The sequence below is a fragment of the Lepus europaeus genome, chromosome 11 (assembly GCF_033115175.1).
Source record: "Lepus europaeus isolate LE1 chromosome 11, mLepTim1.pri, whole genome shotgun sequence".
NCBI lineage: Eukaryota > Metazoa > Chordata > Mammalia > Lagomorpha > Leporidae > Lepus > Lepus europaeus.
In genome coordinates, this window is record NC_084837.1 from 9,790,568 (window position 1) to 9,817,038 (window position 26,471).

A 26,471-nucleotide genomic window follows, 5' to 3' on the forward strand; every position below is an offset into this window, starting at 1 on the left:
CACCTAAAACCGCAGGTGGGTCATAGGGTACAAGACCGGAATTCTCTCTTCTTGTCCACCCCACCCAGCTTCCACTCTCAACATGACCAAGTGCTGAAAGGCTCCTGGCAGATCACTTGGGAGAAGCTCACTCACTGTGCAGTGAGGCACAGGAACAGGACTTCCCGGGTGCCCGCCCGCCCCCAAAATCTCCACGGTCACTCTTGCTTTGCTTTCCCCTTCTAACTTACTGGCTCTTTTATTTGTTGCTTATTACCTACCTCTCCCCAGTAAGATCCACAACAGAGAGCCATGATGTCTGCCTGCCTGTCCACTGCACAGTACCCAGAGGACTGGCACGGAGCTGGCACTTGATGCTGACAAACTCAACTCATTGATCGACACACTCACTCTCTTCCACAACAGGTACTTCCTATCGGGCACCTCCTGGAGCTCTGTCAAAATCTGAAGTCTGTACTGCATGCACTTCTACTCTGAGTTTGTTGAGCGACGGCAGACTTTCTTCTTGAAAGGCTCAAGTCTGTCATACGCTGAGAACTGGAAGCAAAGGCTCCTAAGGATCACTCTAGCATATTCTTTGGGAATAGTGTACGCCAGCCAGACCACGTAATCATACAAGCAGACTCTCAACACAACTGCCTCCCAGGTCACCACCACTCCCAGGGGCATGCCAGCAGTCATGGTCACTTGTGAATACAGCCCTGACCAGCCTGTGTGTGTCAGCCATGGGGCAGGCCGTGGCTCAGCCTGTCACCTCCAGCGAGTTGTTGTTGCTAAGCCCCAGCTGCACTTGGTGCTCACTGTGTGAGATCACTCTCATCACACAAGTCACTGAACTTCTCAACTGCAAAACGAGGACACATAACAGCAGCACTCAGAGTTGTAAAACCACTAAACGAGATATACACACACATACATTCATGCAAGACACATAACACTCTGAATGTTAGCTAGGATTACTGTTATGATGTCTATTAATATATTTACTATTGATATAGTAAATTTATAGGCGTTTGTTCTTATGTTCTTTGTAACAATTTATTTCAAGCCTATAGACTTAGTTTCTCAGTTAAATCCTGAATACAAAGACTGTGTAGTCTCCAAGTTGTAGCCATTCCTGTCCTCTGAACATGGTATTCATTTAATAATTCCTCAGCAACTATTTACTGGGTTCATATTATGTGCCAAGACCTATCGTATCTTTTGCAGGAGCAATGGATCTCAAGAATAAAATACGGGTCTCAAGAGCACAAGAGCCGAACAGCGACAAATGAACACTCAAACCGATAGACAAAAGCATTCACAGAGCTACACACACTGCACCGGGAGCAGAGAAGCAGTCCAAAGTCTGTCTGTGGTGTGGGTGTGTTTTATGTGCAAACACATTCGGGGAAATGAACTCTTAGACACTTACTAGTCCATATTCCATGTGCAGAAAAGCATTAGCCATGGACTTCAGACGAAGACCTAACACTGCAGGAACAGATGTGGCCATTAAGTTCTCATCCCTCTACATAGCCAAGCCCATGACTGTCTCAGGCTGTTAGCAGAACGTGGCAGCTTCAACACCGGTGGTCCCTGTACCTGACATTGTGCTAGGCTTCTCAGTAAATATTCCATGAGCTTTAAACGGACACGGTGAGTCACATCACCATGCAACTCGCAAAAAAAAAAACAGGTAGAAAAAACAGGGGGCAAGAGGGGGATTACTGTTTTAATAAATACTTGGCTGTCAATGCATGTCATTTTTCAACAAGACAGGGAAACATGCTACTTGCGCACTCAGCAATCATTTATCCAACACATGTATTGTACAAGAGGCTTGAAACACAAACATAAAGACAATGCACCTGCCTTCAAAGGACTATGATCTACCTTTTCCCTCTTCCCTGCTCTTCTTCCTGCCCCATACCCCACCACGCCAACTGCTAACAAAGACCCGAGACACAAGAATGCGCACCTCTAGGCAGCCTTTGGTTCTTTGAGAAGCCAGTAGCTAGACTCAGTTTCATGCCATCGACACCTAAGACCCATTCCCGAGGAGGAGACACTCCTGTTTTCTGCCTTCCTGTTAACAGACTCCACAGGGGTCCAGAGAAAGGCGAAGCACACTCACCCTTGAGCAAGAGCATGAGAGGGAGCGTGGATGCATGCAGGCTCGGTCTTTCTGACCATCTCCACACCCTCTTAAGGGGGAGATCTAAAACAAACGCATTTTCTTTCATCCACTGCTTTTTTCCCCCCTGCCAGAGCATCCACGGGACTCAGAGCCGTCTGGAGACTCCAGTCCTCAGGAGCTGTGTGCTTCCCTTCTCTGGCTCCTGCAGGACAGCTGCCCCCTGCTGCCGCTACCAGGTAATCTCAGCACGCAGCCCCCAGCTAATTACTCTCTCTCTCCAGAATTTATGGCTTCTTTATGCCAGTTACATTGACCTAAACCTCTCAGACTGACTGTTTCCTAACAGCTCCCCCTCTAGAACGTGGTCTCTCCCCAGCCTGTCCCACCCTGTTCTCCACTGCACCTCAACATGTCTCTCTCCTCAGCTGAGCTATTGCTACGTTAACTCTCCCTTGGATCATGCCCCACCTGTCATTCCTCCTCATGCAAGCCACACCCATTTGCTCTGGGAACCTTTACCTCTCTCTTTGAATCTTTACACTTATTAACCAAATAACACCATTGGCTCCACTTTATATGTAGCCATAGTCTTTAATAGTATGGCACTGTTCTGGCATCGTGGCGTAGCAGGTAAAGCCCTCCCTGCTAATGTGCATGGGAAAGCAGCAGAGTACAGCCCCAAGAGCTTGGGCCCCTGTACCCATGTGGGAGACCTGGATGAAACTCCTGCCTCCTGCCTTCAGCCTGACCCAGCCCCAGCCATTGCAGCCATGTGGAAGGCCTCTCTTCCAGCAAATGGAAGGCCTCTCTCTTTCTCTCTCTCTTAACTCTGCCTTTCAAATAAATGAAATCTTGAAAAGAGTAGTACAGCACAAACCACTTCTGCAATGCCACTTGATTGGACGATGTGGGCAGTGCCTGTGTGTGCACACACAGACATGCAAATATGCACCCTGTCCCCACATGAGCTTAGATCCCACCCCGGAAACATTACTGGGTCTATGGGAGACCCTCACATGGATCAGAGTCTGATAACTTGCTCTCATCAGAGAAGAGCATCCTCAGATCTGACGGTAACACTCTTCCCTTTTATATGAAACATAACTTCTGCTTCCTTCATGGTGTTTTCATTCATTCCACAACCATTCACTACTTCCCAAGCCTCTGAAGACATGGAAATCACAGTGAATATGAAAGAGGGGGTCCTTTTCCAGCTCCTTGGGGTCTGCAGCTTTCTTGAGTGTAAGCAGTGCCCTCTCTTCTTTGCGGGAGGCTGACTACTGAGCTATGCAGCAGGTGCTACGGACACACGAAAGATGGGACACAGAGCACCTCACACCACGGGGATTACAGAGCACTCCTTGCTGGCTTCTACTGAGACCCTCAGTAAGGAAAAAGACCGCCCCCTCTTTAAAAAAAAAAAAACCTGTTTGTCACTTGATTGGTTTTTGATTAAAATGTCCTCTAGCCCGTTTCACTGCTGGGTGCTGCTGGAAAGTGTACGATTGGGTAGGATGATTTCTGCTCACTTACCTCATTTCAGACCGATGCTTCACACTTTCCATGAAATAAACTTGCCAAAAATTAGTTTCTCATAAAAGAAACCAGATGTAGAGATTAAGTTTACTAGAAACTAATAATGTATGTCACTGAATATTAAGATAAATAATTTATAATTCATTCATTCATGGAGATCCCATCGGTCCCAAATGTTTAAAATAAAAACAGTATTGCTTTACCACGGTAAACTTGCTCCAAGGTCCCTATGAGAAGTGGAGATTCTAACCATTCATAATTAAATGGCTTAAACAGGCGAGGATAAACAGTATCCTCTAGAAATATAATCCGAATGTTTTGCTATTTAAATCTTCAAATGAAAATCCACCAACCACTCACCAAATACATACAAACAGAAAGTTACCATTACAGAAAGCATTAAGTGCCTCAAATGTTTTAAAAAATTAAGAACATCAAATGTGAAGTTAGAACTGCTTGTCAGTAACAGACCCCTTCAGCCTCAGGAAAGCACGGGATCAGGGTTTCAAGCCTTTGGAGGAAGCCACGTAAGAACTGCAACACTGTGGCACAGCCGAGTAGCCACAGCCTGCGCCGCCAGATCCCATACAAACACCAGTCCCAGCCCTGGCTACCCTGCTTCTGATACAGCTTCCTGCTAACACGCCTGGGACAACAGCCGCAGATGGCCCATGTACTTGGGCCCCTGCACCCACGTGGGAAACATGGATGGATTTTGGGCTCCTGGCTTCAGTCTGCACCAGCCTTGGCTGCTGTGGCCATGTGGAACCAGCAGACGAAGATCTATTTCTCTGTCTCTCCTTCTTGTTGCTCTTCCTTTCAATTAATAAATAAATTTTTAAAAAATTTAACTGGAACAGACCAGAAGAGTTGTGGATTGTTAACCCTCACGACTGGGTTTCAACAGAGATGATACAAAGATCTCTCTTTGGTGACACGTGGCCATAGCAGAGGTAATCCCTAAGTCATGCATCCATTTATGGTAACAGCAATGGCTCAGGGCTTCCGTAATTGGCAACCACCCTCGAGACTATCTCACATACTGGAGCAGCTCTGCCGTCCCATTCCTTACATGTCACGGATGATCTGTATTTAGCGTAATGGATCAGATACCCAAACGCATACTGTGCTGATGCTGTGTGAAGTAAATGTAAAGCATGGAGCCAATTAGTGCAAAAACACCACTGAGACGCTCCCACAGCTGCAAGCGTGTAGGTAACTAGAACTCAGGATGCTCTAGTGCTACTGCAGAGGCTCCATCCATCTACGCAACAGATTTATCCCGGTCCACACCAGCAACAAACTGAAAAGTGTAATCCACAATAGACATATTCTACAACATGACCCAGTATAAATGTGTGTGTCTCTAAAACCAAAATCTCACAAAATAATACTTACCTATACAACATGTAGCACACTCCATCATCTATTCCAGTCTAAGCTAGACGCCTTAATTTTGAAAAACTCTGGGTCTGGACCCCCTAAAGAGAGTTGCTGACCCATTAATGGATGAAGAGGCACAATGCACAGTGCCCAGACCAATCCGGCCGGACTGCTTTGCCTTTTCCCCAATTCTACACGCTACTCAGGTCACTCCCGCCACCCTGCACCTCGTTCCAGTTAAAGGCATTTTCTGATGAGATAAAAGAAATATTTGGGTGAGCTCACAACATCGCAGATTGAGGCCGCCAGATGACGCCGGCATGCAAGATACGGCGCCCTTCTCACCTCCGAGGCTTCAGAACTGGAGCGTGGATAACTTTTTTAAAAAAGGGGCACTTTTAGTGTTCACTCAGAGTCACGGGGGATGACAACTTCCACCCGAGAAAAACAAAGCCCACTCCAGGAGGCTGCGTGGCCAGGGTCAGTGCTCCCTGGGAACCCCCAATGTGCACAGAGTAGAAACCTGGGGACCCCCCCCAACCCGGGACCCACCACCCACCCAGGGCCACCCGTCACCCCGGCTCTCAGCCTGCACCCCGCAAACCCATGAGGGCCGAGATGGAGGCCGGCTGGGAGCTGTGGCCAGCGCGCCATCTCTGGGACTCGGAGGGGCCCTGCAGGCTGGAGCAGCGGTGAGAGGCGTCAGGGGCCCATGCGGGGACACGGACCCTGGCCCTGGCCTCGGACTGCGGAGAGGCACAAACGGGGCTGCGGCCCGCACAGGAACAGGGCCCGGGACCAGGACCCGCTGGGCACCCCGCACGGGGACAGGGCCCGGGACCAGGACCCGCTGGGCGCCCCGCACGGGGACAGGGCCCGGGACCAGGACCCGCTGGGCGGCCCGCACGGGGACAGGGCCCGGGGCCCGGCCGCGGACCGCAAGGGGACAGGGCCCGGGACCAGGACCCGCTGGGCGGCCCGCACGGGGACAGGGCCCGGGACCAGGACCCGCTGGGCGGCCCGCACGGGGACAGGGCCCGGGGCCCGGCCGCGGACCGCACAGGGACAGGGCCCGGGACCAGGACCCGCTGGGCGGCCCGCACGGGGACAGGGCCCGGGACCAGGACCCGCTGGGCGGCCCGCACGGGGACAGGGCCCGGGGCCCGGCCGCGGACCGCACAGGGACAGGGCCCGGGCCCAGGACCCGCTGGGCACCCCGCACGGGGACAGGGCCCGGGGCCCGGCCGCGGCCCGGGGGTCCCGCCCGCACCCGCAGCTGGCCCCCGCTCCCGGGGCCGCCCCACACCTTCTCCCGCGTCCTGAGGCGAGGCCGAGGCGGAGGCCTGGTCCTGCGGGCGGGCCGCGGCGCGGTGCAGCCTGGGACGGGCCCTCGTGGGCCCCACAGGCCACCGTACTGCCGCGGGCGATGGCGCCCTGCGTGGGCCCCTTCCGCGCCGAGCTCCGCCTGGGCTCCCCTTGGCCTTTGACGTGGGCGTCTCCGCGGCGCCCAGCGAGCACGTGGCGCAGCCGGGGTTGAACCCGCTGCTGACGGCCTGGGGGCGGGGGATTCTAGAAAGTTCCATGGCGTCGGTGGCCTCTCCAGCTGGATCCGCGCGTGGATTGAGAGATCCGGGATGGAGGAGTTGAGGCTAGGAGAAGGCGGTGGGCTCTGGCCTTCGCCGGTTTGGGAACGCGTGCCCGGGCCTTCTGGGGGGAGCCACTCCGCCGGGGCGCCGAGGTTCAAACGAGGTAAAGTGCGTAAGGTGTGAAACACCCGAAGACGGCAGTGGCCGCGCTAGTGCAGTGTGCGACAAAGAATCGGAAAATTCCCGCTTGGCGTGCAGTGTCGGGGAGCGCAGAATGCGCTTGGCCCCGCCGCCGGCTGGGCTAGCCTGGGTGCGCAGGACCGGGGAGGCCGACAGCAGCCGAAGACGTGGGGAAGCAACGCGGAAAACCTGCTTTGGTGTGGGAAGTCGTGGTGAGGGGGTAGCGGGCGTGTGAGGAGTGAACCAGCAGACAGCAAATCCCTCTCTGTCCCTCCCAATAAACAGGGAAACTTTCAAAACCGCCCCGCCCTGGCGGCGCTCCAAGGCTGACACTGGAGATGATGCAATGAGGTCCCAAGTGGAGGTCAGCTACCTTCCTAAACACACAGGACAAAGAACACGGGGAGGACGGTGGAAAACGCCGATCCGCCTGGAAACCAGAGATCGGAGACTTGGGGCCCGGGTTCTAGTGCCACGGTTAAGCCACCGCCTACAGCACCTGCATCCTGTATGGACACCAGTTCAGGTCCCAACTACTCTACTTCCTATCCAGCTCCCTGCTGATGAGCCTGGGAAAACACTGGGAAATGGCCCAAGTCCTTGGGACCCTGCACCCCCCTGGGAGACCTGGATGGAGTTTCAGGCTTCTGGCTTCCGCCTGGCCCCGCCCCAGCCGTTGTGGCTATTTGGGGAGCAAACCTGTGAATGGAAGATTTCTTTGTGTCTCTCTCCTTCTCTCTGTAACTCTGCCTTTCAAATAAAGATTAAGAGGAAAAGAAAAAATACTGAACCTGCACATAAAATGAATATGTAACTGAAGGATGGCAGAACTTAGCAAAAAAGTGTTGGGATGGCAGATTAAAAGGCTCCCTGTGCTCCCAGAGAGAATGTTCAAGAGAGAACCAGACTGAGTTACAACTGCAGCAGACTTTGGAATTTCGAGTACAGGAAGGTATTTTGGAAGCACCGCTCACAAAAGCACAGTTAACCTGAACTAGTCAAAGGCAGCTGGTGTCAAACTTCTCTTCCCTACATTGGACTAACGCCAACAACTGACGTAGCAAACTGACATCAGATGAAGAAAAATTTGACCCAAAAATGACTCCTAGGCTCCTGCTATTCAGGTCATCAAAAGGAAAGGTAACCAGGATCTCTGACATACAAACTCCGGGTAGAGGCATCTCCGCTCCTCCTAGGACAGTGCCTGAGCCCATACCGGCTCATCCTTCCCGGCAGTGTCACAGGCGCAGCACCCAGCCGAATCGAGACTGAATCCTACCTGGGCTGGTGACGGAGAATGAAGCGCAGAAGGCAGAAATCAGATCAGAAGAGAAGATACAAACCGTAGCAATGTATTGGGAAGGGCAGCTTGGTGATGACTGCCCAGGATGGAGTCAACACTGAGGGCTCCAGCTCGGCTTTGAAAAACAAATGTTGATTTTATTTTCCATCTACTTGAAAGGCAGAAAGGAGAGAGGAGAGAGAGAGCGCGCGCTTTATTTGGTGGTTCACTCCCCAAATGCCTGTAACAGCCAGGAAGGACTGGGCCAGGTTGAAGCCAGGAGGCCAGAACTCCACCCGCTGCAGGTGGGTGGCAGAGGCCCAAGCACTTGAACCATCATCTGCTGCCTCCCGGGATGGGTGAGGAGGGAGCTGGATTGGAAGTGGAGGTGTGGGAGCTCCGATCCACGCTCGGAAATGGGATGTGGGCGGCTTAACCTGCTGTGCCACACGCCCACCCCCAGCCTTGGCTTTGATGCTGGGACAAAGGAGTACTCAGGTGTGTTGTCTGGAAAGCACAGAGATAACGATTTGTGTTTCAAGACAGCAGGTATGCTTTCCAAATAAGCACTGAAGGTAAAGACTAGTGACTAACACCTTCTGTGCAAGCCAAGAGAAAACAAAGGAAGCACCCAGTAGTAGTCAGATAAAATGGCAAATATGTAAATGCGTGGATGTGTGCCCCGGCCACTCCCACCCACAAACCAGGTGGCAGCCGCAGAGGCCGGGGGCTCCTGGAGCAGTGCCCTGAGTGCGGAGAGGCTCCAGGGAGTGAAGAGGGGTGAGCGTTCTCACCCTACTCCCACAGTTCTTCGTGCTTTATCAGGTAGGCAGCGGTAGGGGAGTGATGGCTCATATTTGGTTTTTGTTTCTGGTAACAATTTGTCTTTAGAATAAAACTCATTTTGTGTACTCAGTGAGGCATTAGCAGAATCCCTCATTTTGCAGTTATTTTTGTACAGTAAATATGTAACTTAGGACAAGCAAAACCATTGAAAAGTTTAAGCCTATGTGGGTTATTCTTCCATAAACAGAATAAAGGAGCAAATGCTTTTTTGATTGTTTTTAATATAAAATTCATTATGATGCTTATAAATGATCAGACAAAAAAAAAAAACCACATCACACCAAAACGTTTAGATTAAAAGTGACGTAATAAATGGTGGCGCCCCGAAGCCTGGCCGTGGCTTATCCCAGTGCATTCTTCTCTTGACACTGCAGTGGGCTTTTCACCAGCACCTGCAGTAGGTCAGGCAGCAAGTGGACCCAGATGGCAGAAGGGTCACACAGCACCTGTGCTGCTGTGTCCACCAGCCTTCCACAGAGGGATTCTCACCAGTGACCTGTGACGAGTGGAACGACGCAGCCTGGCTGGAGGCAGCCGCACTGCCTGTCTACTCCTGAGGGTCCTGTGAGGAGAACCGCCTCTCCTGAGCCCTGCCAGCCAGGAGCTGTGAGCGCTGGGCAGCTCCGATCCCACAGACCCGGCGGGAGAGGGGCTGACGGGCGATGGGCAACTTTTCAGACTCCAGCTGCCTGCAGTCCCTCCCAAATGGGACTCTGATGCCATTATTAAGTGGCAGTCAAACTCACCTGTAGGATGCGCAAGCCTTGCCAATTCCTGTTACTTTCCGGGTCACCACTCATCTTCCCGCCGTGTCACCTTCAGAGCATTCCCTGTACACACCAGGTGACACCGCGGAAGACAGCATGTGCCACGTAGAAGCAAAGACGGTGACAGGAAACACAGCCATCTGCCTGTCAGCTGTCTAAGGGATACCTTTTAAGGAGAAAAGTCATAAACCTGGGGGAAAAAAAGACAACTGATAGGAAAATGAATGGGTCAGAAATCCAATTCTGATTCCCACACACAGGCTATACTACTGTTGCATATTTTACAAAAAAAACAAAAATACTCAGTGACTTGCAGATGGCAAACATACTTTCCCCTTCTAAGCAAACAGTTACTGCCCTTCATTGTAGTGCACTGACTAACTTAAAACAGCTGCTGCTGGTGTGGCCACTTCCTGGGTCTCCAGGGAGCAAAGTGTCTGACAGGAGGCTTAGAGTGCTTACTTCCCAGTCAGCACCTTTAGAAGGTAGCTGTAATGTAAACCCGTGTTTTAGACTCCACCGCCTCAACAATCGGCAGGGCCTCATCTCAGGCTGGACCTACCAACACCTGGGCCTTTCTTATGATAAAAGAAATCATACATAGATCACAGTCCATTTCTCAATGCTTCTAAATATTAGACAACTTTTTTTTTAGATTTATTTATTTATTTGAAAAGCAGAGTTACAGAGAAGCCGAGGCCGAGGCAGAGGGAGAGTCTTCCATCCAATAGTTCATTCCCCAGATGGCCGCAGCAGCCAGAGCTGTGCTGATCTGAAGCCAGGAGCCAGGAGCCTCTTCTGGTCTCCCACAGGGGTGCCGGGGCCCAAGGATTTGGGCCATCTTCTGCTTTCCCAGGCCAAAGCAGCGAGCTGGATCAGAAGTGGAGCAGCCAGTACTCGAACCGGTGCTCATATGGGATGCCAGAACTGCAGGTGGCAGCTTTACCCACTATGCCACAGCGCCGGCCCCTAGACAACTTTTAAAACAAAGCAAAAGTCCTGAAAAGGAAGACACAAATATTGTAAGGAATGCACAAACATGTATTTTACCCAATGCAGTAATTAACCGGGCCACCATTAAGTCAACTTCTTGGTAAGGCTCAATGTCAAGCACAAAATTAGAAGTGGATCACAATTTGTTTTTTCCACATTTTAAAAAATATACCAGGGCTGGCATTGTAGTGCAGTGGGTTAACCCAGCACTAGCACCCCACATCGGTGTACTTGTTTGCGTCCCAGCTGCTCCGCTGCTGATCCAGCTCTCTGCTAGTGTGCTTGGGAAAGCAGAGTTGGTGGCTCAAGTATTTGGGGCCCTGCCACCCACACAGCAGACTCAGAGTTCCTGGTTCTAGCCTGGTCCAGCCCCAGGAGTCATGGAGAGTGAAGCAATGGATGGAAGCCCTCTCTCTCTGTCACTGCTAATGAGCTCTGCCATTAGGAGGGCATGATGTTAACTAAGACTTTGATCTGAGCTCACCTTCACCTTCCCTAGAATAATCAGAAAAATCAGAATTGGTTTATTAGTCTGATCAATAATTTTAATGAGAAAAGGCATTTGTTTTTACCAACTACAGCTTACAAATGAGCATTTTAATAAAGCAAGACAACTTTACACAAATGCTGTCATACATGATAATCAACCAATTAAAGTTCAATATTTAGGTCACATTTCCAAACATCTGGGCAGCAATTTGCTTAAAGTAGCCCCTTGGGTTCGGTCATGAAGGGGCAGGTGCAGCCCAAATGCTCTGAGGAAGACGTGGGAGGAGAGGCCACGGGCCACGTCAGTGCCGCAGACGTGCACGTCACTGGCAACACCCACGGGGATCCTGCTAACACCCGGTGTTGCTTTGGTGCCACTGTTCCCACCCCTCCTTTCTGCTGTTTCAAAGGCCCTACCCCAAATCCCACTCTTCAGATGGTCCAGAGACCACAAGTTGAAAACCACTGCCCTGTGTGCACTTGTCTCGGACAGCACCAGCAACTTCCTAATGATCAGACTTGTGTGGCTTCTTCTGCCGTTCCACTCGAGCTACTAAGCTGCAGCCACACTGCCTTCTCCTCACACGGCTCTCCTCCTGCCCATCCTGCCTCCAGTTTATTTCGCCCCGTTCTCTGTGCAAGCCTTTCTCTGTCCTCCTAGGGCTGTGGTAGTCTCCTCCACGCTTTGCATTTCGTGGGTGTCGGTGACTCCCGTAGCTTGTTCGGATGCTGCCCTTCCAGTTTGTAACAGAGGGTGTCTGTCTGCGGAGCGTCACCGTGTGCAGATGACGCTGCCGGAAGTCACCCAGGTGAACACTGAACTCATTTTCGCGCTGGCGACACTTCCGGCTGCCCAGTTCCCCAAACAACCGTAGCACCTTGGCCGTCAGTGCAGAATGCTCCCGTCCCAGACACAGCCCCTCCCTCCCTCCCTCTGTGCTCTTTTTTCTCCTTACGCCTGCACACAGGGCCCCACTGCCGTGCTTCCTCCGTGTGCTCACCTCAGCCTTACCGCATCCATCGAGTCTTTTCATTTGTGCTATAGTATTATTAACTTAAAAGGGATACTTCGGCCGGTGCCGTGGCTTAACAGGCTAATCCTCTGCCTTGCGGCGCCGGCATACAGGGTTCTAGTCCCGGTCGGGGCACCGGATTCTATCCCAGTTGCCCCTCTTCCAGGCCAGCTCTCTGCTATGGCCCGGGAAGGCAGTGGAGGATGGCCCAAGTGCTTGGGCCCTGCACCCACATGGGAGACCAGGAGAAGCACCTGGCTCCTGGCTTCGGATCAGCGCGATGCGCCGGCCGCAGCGGCCATTGGAGGGTGAACCAAGGGCAAAAAGGAAGACCTTTCTCTCTGTCTCTCTCTCTCACTATCCACTCTGCCTGTCAAAAAAAAAAAGGGGGATACTTTGCCTCCACTTAGTACTTTTACACATAGCATCTTATCACTGAGGGTGTCCATAGATTAACTTCCTCCTTGTTTAATCTGTTCCATGTTTATTTTTCATGTTAGAGACTTTCCCGGAGTACCTGATGACCCCTGGCTGTTCACCCACATGGCAGAGTAGGAAACTTAAATGCCAGTTAGAGAGTGGTGTTGGCACAAAGTTAAGATGCTGCTTCACGCACCGGCAGCCCATGTTCAAGTAGTTGGGTCCCTGCTAACCATGTCTGACACTCAGATGGAGCTCCTGGTTCCTGGCTGTGGCCTGGCCCAGCCCTAGCTGTTGCGGGCATTTAGGGAGTGAACCAGCAGATGGAGGTTCTGCCTTTCAAATATAACTAACGAAGCTAATTAGGAGTTCTGTGCACACGCTGAGGTTTACAACTGTGAGCTGCCCAGTTGTGATCTGGCTGAGTGATTTCTTTGGGCAGATGCCCGTGTCATTATGTTTAGATTTCTTCTCTTGGGTTTATCAGATTCCCCAGAAAACTTCTGTCTGTAATAGACTGTCTAATCTTTTTTCCTCGTATTCATTTTCAATTCACAAAACAGAAACTGCAAGGTAGCCCTACGAGTCCCCGTGTGCCCCACTTCCCGCTAACGTCCCGTGCTGCTCTGTGTCCCGGCAAGAGAGCCACACCCAGCTTCCCCTGTTTTTTAAAATCCAAGTGCCCTTGGCCCCTCCCACCCCCTAGTAATCCACATACCAGGTTCATATTGAGGGGATTTCTCCTCCTCTTTGAGCTCCCTCACACACGGGGGAACATGCAGTATTCCTTGCTGTCTGGCTTATTTCACTGAGCTCTTCCAGTTCCAACCACTTTGCTGCAAACGGTAGAATCTCACTCTTGTTACAGCTGAGTAATACGCCGTGGTGTGCACTACCACTTTTTCCTTATCCACTCACGTCATGATGGACACCTGGGTTAGTTCTGTATTTGGTTACTGTGAGCAGTGCTGCTGTAGAGATGGTGGAGCAGGTAGCCAATCTTTTTGTGTGTCCGTGTAGCCACTTTGTTGCCACTGCAGTCACTTTCTTCATCACTTAAAAGCCTCCTCAGCCTCTCCACTGCCAGAGCAGTCAGAAGTCCCCAGCTCTGGGCACCGCAGGTCTTGGGTGATCTGACTCCAATGTACTTTCTTTCTTTTTTTTAAAATATATTCCTTAAGATTTATTTATTAATCTGAGTGAGAGAGAGAGAGAGAGAGAGAGAGAGAGAGATCCTCCACTTGCTAGTTCACTCCTCAAACAGCCACGAAGGCCAGAGCTGCGCTGATCCAAAGCCAGGAGCCAGGAGCTTCTTCCAGGTCTCCCATGCAGGTGCAGGGTCCCAAGGACTTGGGCCATCTTCCACTGCTTTCCCAGGCCATAGCAGAGAGCAGGATCAGAAGTGGAGCAGCAGGACACGAACCAGCGCCCATATGGGATGCCAGCACTGCAGACAGCGGCTTTACCTGCTATGCCACAGCGCCAGCCCCTCCAATGTACCTTTCCAGGGTGACTTCCATGCCAGCCACCGCACATACCCAACGCTGCAACCATTTTAGTTTTAACAGTACATTTCTATTAGCTTCTGCCCTGAAGACAGGTAATAAATTATGGAGAAAAGAATGAGAGGATGGAACCACACTACCTGACTCATGCCCTCACCAGCTGGGTGATCTTGGGATGGTTACGTAATCTCATTGGCCAAACTGGGATCACGAAATACCCACCTTCCACCACTCCCGGGAGGATGAGAAGGGCACTGAGAGCAGAGGCAGCAGCTGAGAGGCGCAGTGTCCTGTTTAGGGGCTAACGCCCTGCACACCTGTCTCCCGCAGAGTCCCAAGTCCCCGGAGAAGGCTCTGTTCTTTATTCATTGCTGTGGTGTGCCTGTGATGTGACAGATGCTGCTCACCAGGGACAATGTAAAACGAGCTTGGCAGATGGACAGACTGTTGAGGAGTGACTCGAATATCCTGTGACAGCTGCTACAGGAAGTGCAAAGTGTGGAGATACAAAGCCCCTAATATCCAGTGCTCACAAAACGTTGAGAAGGCCTCCCAGATCTCACCGGAAGATGGGCTTGACGACGCAATACATAAGAACAAAAGGTTGTGCTGCTGAGAGGCGTGGGTCGGGGAGGAGCATGGGTGAGGCTGGGGAGCAGGCTGGGGCCAATTGCACAAGGCCCTGCACAACCTGTTGGAGTGCAAACTACTGTTCAAGCAGTGTTTGTCAGCCTCGCTGTCCTGGTCCGTCCACCAGGTGTGTCACAGATAATCGTGAGGAGTCACGAGTAAAGTATCACTAGTCACAACCGAAATGTGGCTACCTGCCACTTAGAAAATAAACTAGAACACATTCCCAAGTAATGCTGAGCAGAAGGTGCCAGAAAGAGTACACACCCCAGGGTTCCATTTATGGAAGGACAAGGTGAAGGTAAAGTCTGTTTTCTTAACTCAGGACGCATTTACCTTGAGGGGGACAGTGACTGAAGGGGATCCAAGCGGGCTTGTGTCGCCAGCTGGGTACCGGCCCCACAGGTGCACTCTGAGACGTGCTCTCTTCTGTATCACTGGCGCTCTACGTTAAAACAAAAAAACAGGGGCTGGTGTGGTGGCGCAGTGAGTTAGGTCGCCACCTGGGATGCTGGCATCCCATAATAGTGCCAGTTCAAGTCCTGGCTGCTCCACTTCCCATCCGGCTTTCCAGTAATACACCTGGGAGGAAAGTGGAAGATGGTCCAGGTACTTGGGCCCCTGCTTCCCACATGGGAGACCCGGATAGAGTTCCAGGCTCCTGGCTGGCCCAGCCCTGGTCATTGTGGCCATTTGGGGAATGAGCCAGGAGATGGAACAGCCCTGGGATGGGCTGAAGGGCCAACAAGAGTCCCCCCACAGCCTCGAACCACGGTTGGCAGCGGCAGGGCTTACTGTGTGAGAAACTGGGGTCAGCTGTACACAGACTCTGAAACACCAGCACCCATCTCTAAGATAAGCTTTCCCCTCATTTTACATCCCACGAGGGGCTGACGGGTCCTCAGTCACGTTACAGAAGAGGCCGGGCCTGTGTAAGCAGGAGTTACACTGCACGCAACATTTATGTCCTCCAGGAATGGTTTGCTTGTCTCAAAAAATTATTTTTATGAAAAAATATGCCCCCAGCTTAGAAGAATACAGAAAGCTACGAGCACCTCAGACCTGTCTCCTGAGGCGACCACAGGGTGACTTTCTCGTACATTCTCACAGATTCCATAACCACACAACAGCAGTTAGCCTTCCATGTTCCTGTGTTCCACATCCATGGACTCAACCAACTGAGCAGTGAAGATTTGGAAAAAGAAATTGTGTCTGTAGGGAATACGTACAGACTTTTTTTCCTCGTCATCATTCCCTAAACAAAACAGCAACACAGCTACTTACACGGCGTTCCCACGCGTTGCAAGGATCCCCTTTCACTGAGAAAGGGCATGTGACCTTTCCACGAGAGGCTCGGCTGTTTTAAGGCTGGCTCCAAGAGTCCCTCTTGAAGGCAGGAGAGCAGAAGGAGTAATTACACCACAGCTTACTTTTTAATTAATTAGTGTGAAAGGCAGCGAAACAGAGACAGACCCTCCATCCACTGGTTCACCCCGTCAAACGTTTGCAACAGCCAGGGCTGGGCCAGGCCCAAGCCTGGAGCTCAGAACTCAATTCAGGTCTCTCATGTGGGTCAGGCAGGAACCCAATCACTTGAGCTACCACCTGCTACCTCCCAAGGTGTACACCACCAGGAAGTTGGAGTTGGAAGTTGACCCAGGACTAGCAGGTGCCCTGATATGGGATAAGGGCATCCCAAGTAGTATCCTAACTGCTGTGCCAAACACCCACCCCCATACCACAATTTAAACAGGAACATTGGGGCCGGCGTTGTGGTGTGGCAGCTAGAGCTTCCACCTATGATACCAGCATCACATATGGGTGCCAGTTCATGCCCCTGCTGCTCCACTTTTTTTTATTAGGGTCCCTAGAGGGGGAGCACTGGATAAAGACATGTGCGCAAGGGAAATGCCGCATGGGGCAGAGACTGGAGCAACGCAGCCACAAGCCAAGGAACATTAGGGACTGCTGTCAAGCACCACAAATCAGGAGGAGTCAGGCAAGGATTCTTCTCCACAGGCTGGAGAGGTGTGACCCTGCTCTCACCTTGGTCCTGGACTTCCAGCCTCCAGAAGTGTGAGAGAAGAAATTTAAGTTGTCTTATGCCAGCCAATACGTGTTAATTTTTTATGGCAACCCTAGGAAACTAATACAGTGACCACCCAAATGCTGTACAAGTCTGAACTACCACAGCAGCTGTCACTCCCAGTGATGGACAACTATATAAGGTGATGTCATTTCATTTGTTTTCCAGTCATTAGGCTGCTTCCAATTAAGAAAAAAGAACTCTATTGAGAAAATCCTGTGTGGTTATTGATTTATTTTTAAAATATATTTTACTGAAAAAATATTTATAGTTTTATTTGAAAGGCAGACAGAAAAGGAGGGAGGGAAGGCGAGAGGTGGAAAGACATGGAGATAGAGAAAGAGAGAGAGAGAGAGAGAGAGAGAATCTACTCACGGGTTCACTCCCCAAAGGCCCACAAATGCTGGGTCTGGGCTACACTGAAGCCAGGAACCCAGAATTCCATCTAGGTCTCCCACATGGGGAGCAGGGACCCAAGTCCTCGGGCCACTGTGTGCTGCTCTCCCAGATCCTAATGCAGAAAGTTGGACTGGAAGCGGAGCAGGTCAGATCAGAACCAGCACTCCTATGGGATGTGGGCATCCCACGGCACTTGCCCCAAGAGAGTTTTTTAAGAACGTACTTATCTCATTGAAGCACCATTTATACTATTAAGGAAAAACAATTCCTGGAGATAAAATGCCACTGTTTTACAAAGGGACCATACTTTTATTATACATTGCCTCTACATGTTTTAACAACCTCAGAAGTGCAGTTGGATTATATGGGAAAAGATTTTTCTTTTGCAAACGGTAAATGGCGCCCTGCAGCTCCCTGAAGCATTTTACTGTTCTGTGAAACAGTCCTGCTTCAGAGGCAGTATCTCTGGGGGGCGCCTCACAATCAGCAGAGAAGGAAGCATCGGATCCCTGTGGAACCAGGGGCCTTGCCTGCGTCTCTCGGCTCAGCTCTCGACCTGCACTTGTGCCAGCCGAGTCCTGGACCACCTGAACTGTCACTTGGTGTAAAGATGTTTGCTGGCTGTTGGCTACGCTCTGGCCTGTGCACTCCACTTCAGAATCATCAGAGCTGTCATAATCTACCAGACCTGGCGCAACCTGTGGGGAAGACGGCCGATGAGCCTGCATGGTGCGGGTCTCCGTGGGGGTCACGGCCTGGCTCAGGGGTTCGCAAAATGCATCAGAAGCCCTGGAGAGCCACGCGCAAGGCCTGGCGTGACTATTAAGAGCAGTCACTTGGGGGGGTGCTGCCTGGCTGCAGCTTGTGCCTTGGGCAAGTGAGGGGACGCGACCACAGGAATTTATGGCGCGTTCAGGTGCAGCTCCGTCAAAGGACTTGCAAATGGTGACGAAATTATCCCACTCTTTTTGCAGTAGTTTTAGATACCTGACAAAATATTCAAGAAAACAAGTTTCTGATGAAATCAGAAAGTCAAGAAGAACTGAAGAATCAAATCCCACGTTCTTTAAGAAGAACAAAAAAATGCAGTGTGGATTGCAGCCGCTCTCATGCACGTGACGATCCCACGTTTCCCCTGGGCCCAGGTGTTCAGCGGCTTCATGTTCTCTGAAATGACGACAATGGAAAACCCAGGTTAATAACGTTTATAAAAACGACTTTTAACTGCGAGAATCTGCATACCATAAATCCACCGATGAAATTACTTTTAAATCTAAACACTCAAATAGCAAACACTTCCAAAACCAATCCCTTTCCCAACAAATCATAAAGAAATCTGACGCAACAAAAGAAAACCCACCGACCTGGGTCGCCCTCGTTTTTGTCTGCCCGACAAGTCATCCTTTCTCCAGCACTGGGTTCCTCCTTCTCTCAGGGAGGGGCTGCAGCCTCAGCCTCCTCAGTAGTCGAGGGCACGTGACCCGGAACGACCAATCCGAGCACTCCTGCTCCTGCCCACAGGGCTTTCGGTCAAGCATCCCTGCCCCAAACAGGGGCTAAGCAGATTCCTGTGGGGACTCTGGCTGGGCCACGGAAGACTGTAACTGCCGGACTGTTACAGCAGGCTACTGGTGGCCACTCACAGCTGTGAGATGGAGAAAGAGATACCATCGATGGGGTGCCTCAAGTCCCTGTGCACACTTGATGCCAACTTGGCCTCTTAGGATTCCCAAATTCAGGCCCAAAATGCTGCTGTTAGCTTAAACACTGAGTTGGTTTTTATAGTCTACAACCAAAAAACTTGATACTACTATATTAAAAAAATACATATGCCATGAGAACATGCCTCTCTGGACACGCTGAACTGAAGTCCAGAAAGTGAGATCCACACACAAAGCAAGTTAGATCCAGGGCCTTTCTCTCTGCTGGGCAGGAGGCAGCCAACTTTGAACGCAATTAAGATACGCTCTTGCAGGCATGTGCATTTTCAGATTGAATTTTTGTTTGACCGTTTCTGAGCCTAATTCAAATCACATGCAGGAGTTTTGTGTTCTTGATTAGAACCTTTTGAAAACTGGCCCCAAACACTTCCAGGCCGAGAGCAGCCACTGCCAGCAGTGTCACGGCACAAGTCCATGCTGGCAGCTCCGCACCGCGCCGCCAGCATCAGGAAGAAATCCCTTCCTCGCATGCCAAGAAAGAGATGGAAATAAAGCAAATACTTTAGGGTTTAATAAAGTGGAAGCAGAGACGGTGGACGAGGTCATCAGTTATTAACTTCAGAAGCAATCACAGTTACTTGCCATAAGAAGATATTAGCTCAAGTACAGCTGTTGTAATAAAGCAGAAACAGAATCTGTAGAAAACCTTATGGGTCACATAACTTTATAAGCCAATTTCAGATATTTGCCTCAATATGGTATCTGCCCAAATTCAACTACATATTAAAGTAAAAATTTGGAACAGTTCCTTTGATTATTTACAAACCTGTGCTCACCTTTGCAAAGGCAGACATTATCTGACAGAAGCTAAACACAGAGAAGTGAGTCGTGGAGGCAACAAGCACTCTACATGTCAATCAGTTCGTGGGGGCGGGTACTAGCTTCCTCCTGAACACCAGGTGAAACAGGTGGAGGCTAAGGCAGGAGCCAGGCTCTCAGATCCCAGGCTGGTTCGGGTACCCCAGACCTGCCCAGCCAGCCAGGTTCTCAGAGCAACACGAGTGTGTGCACCTCCATGTGAGGTAGGGCTAAAGGAACAGCAAGTCACAAGATGGCCCCCCCACCCCACCCCAAACGATGGACGCAGATGATACACCCCGCACATCCTCAGAAACACCTTCTGCTTTCTGGTTCGCAGGTGGCCCACCGACCTGGTCAGCTTTACGTAGATCCCCAGTGACGCCTTGGCAGCCTCCAGCATGTCATCATCTTGCTCTATGAAGACTCTCGGCAGCCACTCACAGGGGCCGTGCAGCGAGGGCAGGTGAGGCCTCAGGAACGCCAGGAGCTCAGACATGAACCTCCGCAGAGCCGCTTAGAGACACCAGACTCAGTTACAGATGCTCCCCACAGCCTGCCCAGTGCCCATTCATAGTGCCCCAAGGGGCCTCATTCACACATTCAAAAAGGCCTGTCAGTTAGGGGTCAGCTTTACTTTGCAAACGAGAAAACTGAGACTTGGAGGGAAAAAAAGGTGACTTATCCAAGAACATTCATCTAAAAGGCACAGTTAGGTTGTCTGTTCGCCATCACTGCTTATTACCTCGGAGAAACAAAAGCAAATCTGCTTCTGTGAACACAGCCTACTGAGTAGACAACAGAGTATTTCATCGGGTGTCACAGCTGTGTTACCAGAGGCAGTACTGTAACCAAACAAAAACAATTTTCCCTTCAAAATAACAGGATATCCATTTTCTGTCTGTTTAAAGTACTATTAAGCACAAAATTTATTTTAAAAAGTTTTCTGGAGTTTTAATCCCTACCGGTAACTCTGAGTTATGTAACAGATGCCACCTAGTGTTGTGAACTAGAACTGCGCAGCCTGAGACCTTGTCTAACAGCTAAGCGGCAGCCAGGCTTCCAGCTCAGACTTGGCGCTGCACCGGCAGGCGGCCGGCAGAGGTGCTTCCTGCTACTCCACCTTCTGGAAGGAAATGCAGCACACGCCTCTCCGACAGCGGAGCTGGAAATCACGCTTCCTTCCAACTGTCCACACCACCCCGGAAATGCTATGCAGCATCACACATTCGTTTCAATTCATTTTCTAGTGGTCAGTAATCACACCAGTGAGCACACTGATTTTGTGAAGGATATAAAATACTCTAAGGATCTGAATATACCTTGATTTCTTTTTCTTTTTTTTTTTTTTTGACAGGCAGAGTGGACAGTGAGAGAGAGAGACAGAGAGAAAGGTCTTCCTTTTTGCTGTTGGTTCACCCTCCAATGGCCGCCATGGCCCATGCACCGCGTTGATCTGAAGCCAGGAGCCAGGTGCTTCTCCTGGTCTCCCATGCAGGTGCAGGGCCCAAACACTTGGGCCATCCTCCACTGCCTTCCCGGGCCATAGCAGAGAGCTGGACTGGAAGAGGGGCAACCGGGACAGAATCCGGCGTCCCGACAGGGACTAGAACCCAGTGTGCCAGCGCCGCAAGGCGGAGGATTAGCCTATTGAGCCGTGGTGCCGGCCATGAATATACCTTGATTTCTATCACTTCCTTGGAGGTGACTCAACAGCAAATTTTATTTATTTATTTATTTATTTCATTCTAAAAAGCAGACACACACAAAGATCTCTCCCATTGACTTGTGCACTCCCCAAATGCCTGCCAACAGCCAGGGCTGGGCCAGGCTGAACTCAAAGGCTGGAAGTCAATCCAGGGCTCCCACATGGGTGGCAGGGAACCAAGTACTTCAGCCATCATTGCTGCCTCCCAGGGTGCCCACTGGAAGCTGGACTGGAGCCAGGACTAGAACCCAGGACTCTGACATGGAATGTGGGTGTCCCGTGTGGTGTCTTAACAGCTGTGCCAAATGCTTTCCCCAACAGCAACTTTTTAAGAAAATTGTTATTGGGGCCAGTGCTGTGGCATAGTGAGTAAAGCCGCCGCCTGCAGTGCCAGCATTCCATCTGGGCGCCAGTTCGAGTCCCGGCTGCTCCACTTCCAATCCAGCTCTCTGCTATGGCCTGGGAAAGCAGTAGAAGATGGCCCAAGTCCTTGGGTCCCTGCACCTGCATGGGAAACCTGGAAGTAGCTCCTGGCTTCAGATGGGCGCAGTTCTGGCTGTTGTGGTCAATTGGGGAGTGAACCAGCGGATGGAAGACCTCTCTCTCTCTCTCTGCCTCTCCTTCTCTCTCTGTAACTCTGCCTTTCAAATAAATAAACAGATCTTAAAAAACAAACAAACAAAAAAGAAGATTGCTATCCATTACACCATACAAATTCAGCATTAACTCACAAAAAGTAGATGTTTTTTAAGGGAATTCCAGCTCTTGTTCTTTTTTTGGAAGAAAAGTTAATGAATTATAATTAGGGTAACAGAGCTTAAATTAGAATTTATATCAGCTCTGAGAGCTGACAATTATGAATTATTTTATTTAAGTAGATAATTACGTATTTGCATAAAAAGGGATTTCACAAGAATTACCTTTCATTTCATTTGCTGAAGTACAATTTTGAAACTTGATTTCCAGGGATTTCATTAGAACCAAGCTCACTGCTCTGAGGATCACGTAATCTGGAACGCAGATCCGTTCACCTCGGGGCTGAACCTTGTCACCTCCAAAGCAGGACGGTTTTCCATGAGCAGACAACTTCTTCAACAACCCCAGATCCACCGCCCGCAAAACAGCATCAGCTAGGGCCAATGTGTCGGCGTCGGCAGGGTGGTCCGGCGGCGAGAAAGCGGGCACGGGTCCCCGGCACAGGTCTTCACCCACTTTACAGAGAAGGCATCTCTTGATGAGTAGGATGAGCTGCCTCTTGACAAAAGCCGGGACTGGCCAGGTAAGGACACCCAGCATGCGAGAGGGCTTCAGAAACACGGCCCTCTGGCAGGCGAAACGTGGCTTCAGGTGGACTCCGGAGGCGGTGAGGAGCTCCAGCAATCCCAGGAAGCTCATCAAGCCGTTTGTTATTTTAGAAGTATCCTGGCAGCGTTCAAAATGCTGAGACAATACAGAATTACAGAATACTTCAAAAGTCGTGTCCAAAGGGGTCAGGAGCTGCTTTATAATTTCTGCAGTTAGAAAAAAAACAGTCATTGTGGCCAATAGGAAAAACAGTCATTGTGGCCAATAGGAAAAACAGCTTGTTGAAACCCAATTTTACAGTTCAGCTTTTATAAATGCCATCTTTATAAGATGAAAAAACCGATATGGAATATTTATCTCTGGCAGGAACAGATGAGGGTATATAGACAAACAGCTAAGAACAATGGCTAACATCCATTTGACAAACACCAAGAGAATTAGACTACGCAAGGCACACATCAGAAGGAAAAACTTTCATTTTTCCCTTGTAACTTTTTTTCTTTTAAAAAATGTATCCTCAATCAGAATTACGGAGAGATTCTTTAGCCTTTCCTATTTCAAGACAGATCAGGTGTAATGTAATTTTATTCTTCATTATAAATATCACGCTCTTGGAAGTGAGATGATTGTTTATGGGGCAACACAATTTGTACCTGTTTTTTGTGAGCTTGTATCTTTCAAGATTTCTTTTATTACAACTGTAAGGGTATAGAGGCAGTATACTGCTTTATCACTCTCCGGGTATTCAGAAAGATGTTTTTGGCAAAAAGCAATCCAAGAATCACTTAATGGTATCTATAGTGAGAAAAATAAAAAAGGTGTTTGTAATAGGTATCTTCTTTGCAATTACAAATTACTTATGATACATAGTACATATCGCACAGTTTATTGATTTGTCCAACAAAAGTATGATAATATGTGGTAAAACAAGAAATAGTCCAATATTCTGTAAGCCACGCCATTCAGTATGCCATAGAAGTAAAGGATCAGAAGGAAACACAGGAGGTTAGCACTGCTATGTGTACTTTGTAAAATGGTGTGCTTGCTTTCTGTTCTTTATACTTGGGTCCAGTTTTCAAGCTTTCTATTATAAATAACCACTTTTTTATTCAGAAAAATAGTTGTTTTAAGAAAGAAAAAGCAACTAAAACTGAAATAAGTGAGCATATGCTTATCTTTCTTTATTAGCTAATCAGACATAGGAAAGAAATCTGATTCTTAAATTGTTACTTTTGCTTTTCACTATGCTGTGAACCACTCTCTGAATGTATTTATATAAACCAGTGAAAAATGGGCTTGGCCAAGATAAAGGTTCTTACACCTCTTTTGGGGGCAGGGTAGCCTCCCTACTATAGACTCCTTGATGCGAAATTCATTCCTCAGGTTAAGAATCTGACTTATTATGATTTATGATTTATGATATAGTCAAGCCTAATCCTTGATAGGAGCCACTATCACACTATTCCATTCTTACATTTTTGTGGATTGACACATTATTACGTGAACAAACATTTTATTATTAGCCATTATCTGCAGGATGAAATTTTAAAGAAGCTATAAAGAAATAATAACCAAATCTGGTAACTTATCTCACCTTTTCTCTCAATTGGAAATACAGAAGCAACGCAAGACACTTTGCGGCCATGTGGGATAACAATTTATCCGAGTTTTGGAACATACAGATCTATAGGAAAACAAATATATTTAACCACTGCTGCTCAGTGTTTTTAAGCCTCTTACTTTAAATATCTAGGTCTTTGAAAGAAACAACAAGTAGCTTACCAACTTTGAATCGACTTCAGCTGACTGTAAGAGAGTTTTGATTACATCTCTGTACTTCTCCTTCGAGCGGCTCTCCATGCTGATGGAAAACACCCTGGCTAGCATCACTTGGATCACTGTTAACTGAAGGAGCACTGTCTCTCGGGCACTGCTCCTCTGTGAGCTTGTCGTCCAACACACAGGTGCTGTGGGGACAGGAGCCAGCCTGACGGAGGATGGCTGACGCCTGTCCTGGTCACCACGGGCGTCCGACCACTCTGCGGAGGTGGTGCTGGGGCCGCCTTGACCTGACACTGCTGGGGTGAGATGACAGACGTAATCATGGCTGTCACTCTCGAGCGTGGCTCCAAGAAGTACTGTCTTGTACAACTGTTCTAAAACTTCACAGGAAGCTATCATTCTGTATCTTGGGGGAAGGCAGACAACTCCAACTTGTAAATATTCATATCTTAAGAAAAGAGATGAATCTGTAAGATGTTTCTTCAGGAAAACCTGAAATAGGAAAAATAACTAAAAATTACAAGTGTTACACGCATATAAACAAGTGTTTGCATTAAATCACTAAGTCTCCCAAGTTAAAGGTAGTGCTGATTGCTGAATTTCTAAAATGGAAAGTAGCAGTAAGGGCGCTACTTTAAGCAGCAGCAATGGAACGCATGCTTGCGTATTCTTTAAGAACATAAAGCAGACACTTCAGCTTTGCCCTCCCAATTCTCAGGGGGCTGTCAGGGAGTCTCAGCCTTGGCACTGTGACATTGGAGCCAGATGACTTTGTCACGGGGGAGCTGTTGGCAGCGTCCCCACCCTCCACCCTCTAGAAGCCCAAGGCATCCCGCCTCACCTGCCACACTTTGACAAGCAAAAATGTCCCTTGCGGAGAAAACCTGCTCCAGTTGAGAACCACCGGCCTAACTCATTAACCTTCACCTTCAATTCAGATGAAAACCTAAAGTTAGACTGCTATGGGCTCAACAATATTACTGCTGATGCTGGTTAATTTCCAACTTTAGATGCTAATATCAAGAACTCTTGGTCATTACCTATAACATTAGATAACAATGGGTTATTAGATATCTAATGGGTTATGGGTTGGTCAGGGAGTTTAAAGCAGAGAATACGAGTGATCAACACCAGGGGAAGAAGCAGGCACTGTGGAGGCTCCAGCGTGAGCAAAGCTTCCTTGATATGCGGTCAGTGGAACATCAGGGCCTCCGGGGAGAATCTGACCTGGGCCGGGGCCGGCTCCTTCCTGCCTCTGAGCTAGCTCACAGCCCTGAGTCAGAGATAACCGACAGCAGTGCACATCACCCCATCTGCAGACACACAATCATCTGGTGCAGAAATGGGGAAATGGGAAAAGCCAGTGTTGCTTCCATTAGTAAACCCACTTCCTTTCTCCATGGAAGTTCAGTTTCCTTACTTCTTCCTGTTTTTTTTGTTTGTTTGTTTGTTTGTTTGTTTTAAGATTTATTTATTTATTTGAAAGGCAGAGTTACAAAGAGACAGAGCTAGAGCTAGAGAGAGAGAGAGAGAGAGATTGAGAATCTTCCATCTGCTGGTTCTCTCCCCAAATGGCCACAATAGCCGGAGTTACACTCATCTGAAGCCAGGAGCCAGGAGCTTCTTCTAGGAGCTTCTTGGGTGCAGGAGCCCAAGGACCTGGGCCATCTTCTACTGCTTTCCCAGACCATAGCAGGGAGCTGGATCGGAAGAGCAGCAGCTGGGACTCAAACCAGTGCCCATATGGGATGCTGGCACAGCAGGCGGCGGCTTTACCCGCTATACCACAGCGCCAGCCCTCCCTCACTTCTTTAAAAGAGTATCTGCCTATTTCCCTAATTAATTAATGAGTTAAATAAAATCATTGAGAGACTTTTCCCTTGTAAACTCTCTCATTTCAACAGCCTGGGTAGCTATCCTTTG

General features: G+C 49.5%; 1 protein-coding gene across 4 annotated transcripts in view; it reads right to left on the reverse strand.

Annotated features, from left to right (window-relative positions):
- Nucleotides 1-10,380: 10,380 nt before the first annotated feature.
- LINS1 (lines homolog 1) overlaps nucleotides 10,381-26,471 on the reverse strand; it is a 32,045-nt gene continuing 15,954 nt past the window's right edge. For 2 of the 4 annotated variants that reach the window (XR_009867241.1, XR_009867240.1), the window contains exons 3-9: nucleotides 24,549-25,040; nucleotides 24,361-24,450; nucleotides 23,420-23,561; nucleotides 22,382-22,972; nucleotides 20,107-20,269; nucleotides 15,805-18,401; nucleotides 15,128-15,194 (exon numbers count right to left, since the gene is read on the reverse strand). Coding sequence is in view for 1 of the 4 variants with exons in the window: in XM_062204964.1 (XP_062060948.1) it covers nucleotides 10,680-10,698; nucleotides 18,222-18,401; nucleotides 20,107-20,269; nucleotides 22,382-22,972; nucleotides 23,420-23,561; nucleotides 24,361-24,450; nucleotides 24,549-24,947 (1,584 nt within the window). In the remaining 3 variants the exon portion in view is untranslated. Of the gene's footprint in view, nucleotides 10,699-15,127; nucleotides 15,195-15,804; nucleotides 18,402-20,106; nucleotides 20,270-22,381; nucleotides 22,973-23,419; nucleotides 23,562-24,360; nucleotides 24,451-24,548; nucleotides 25,041-26,471 lie in introns of those variants that run through there. The other 2 variants (XM_062204964.1, XR_009867242.1) reach the window with 2 other exon arrangements.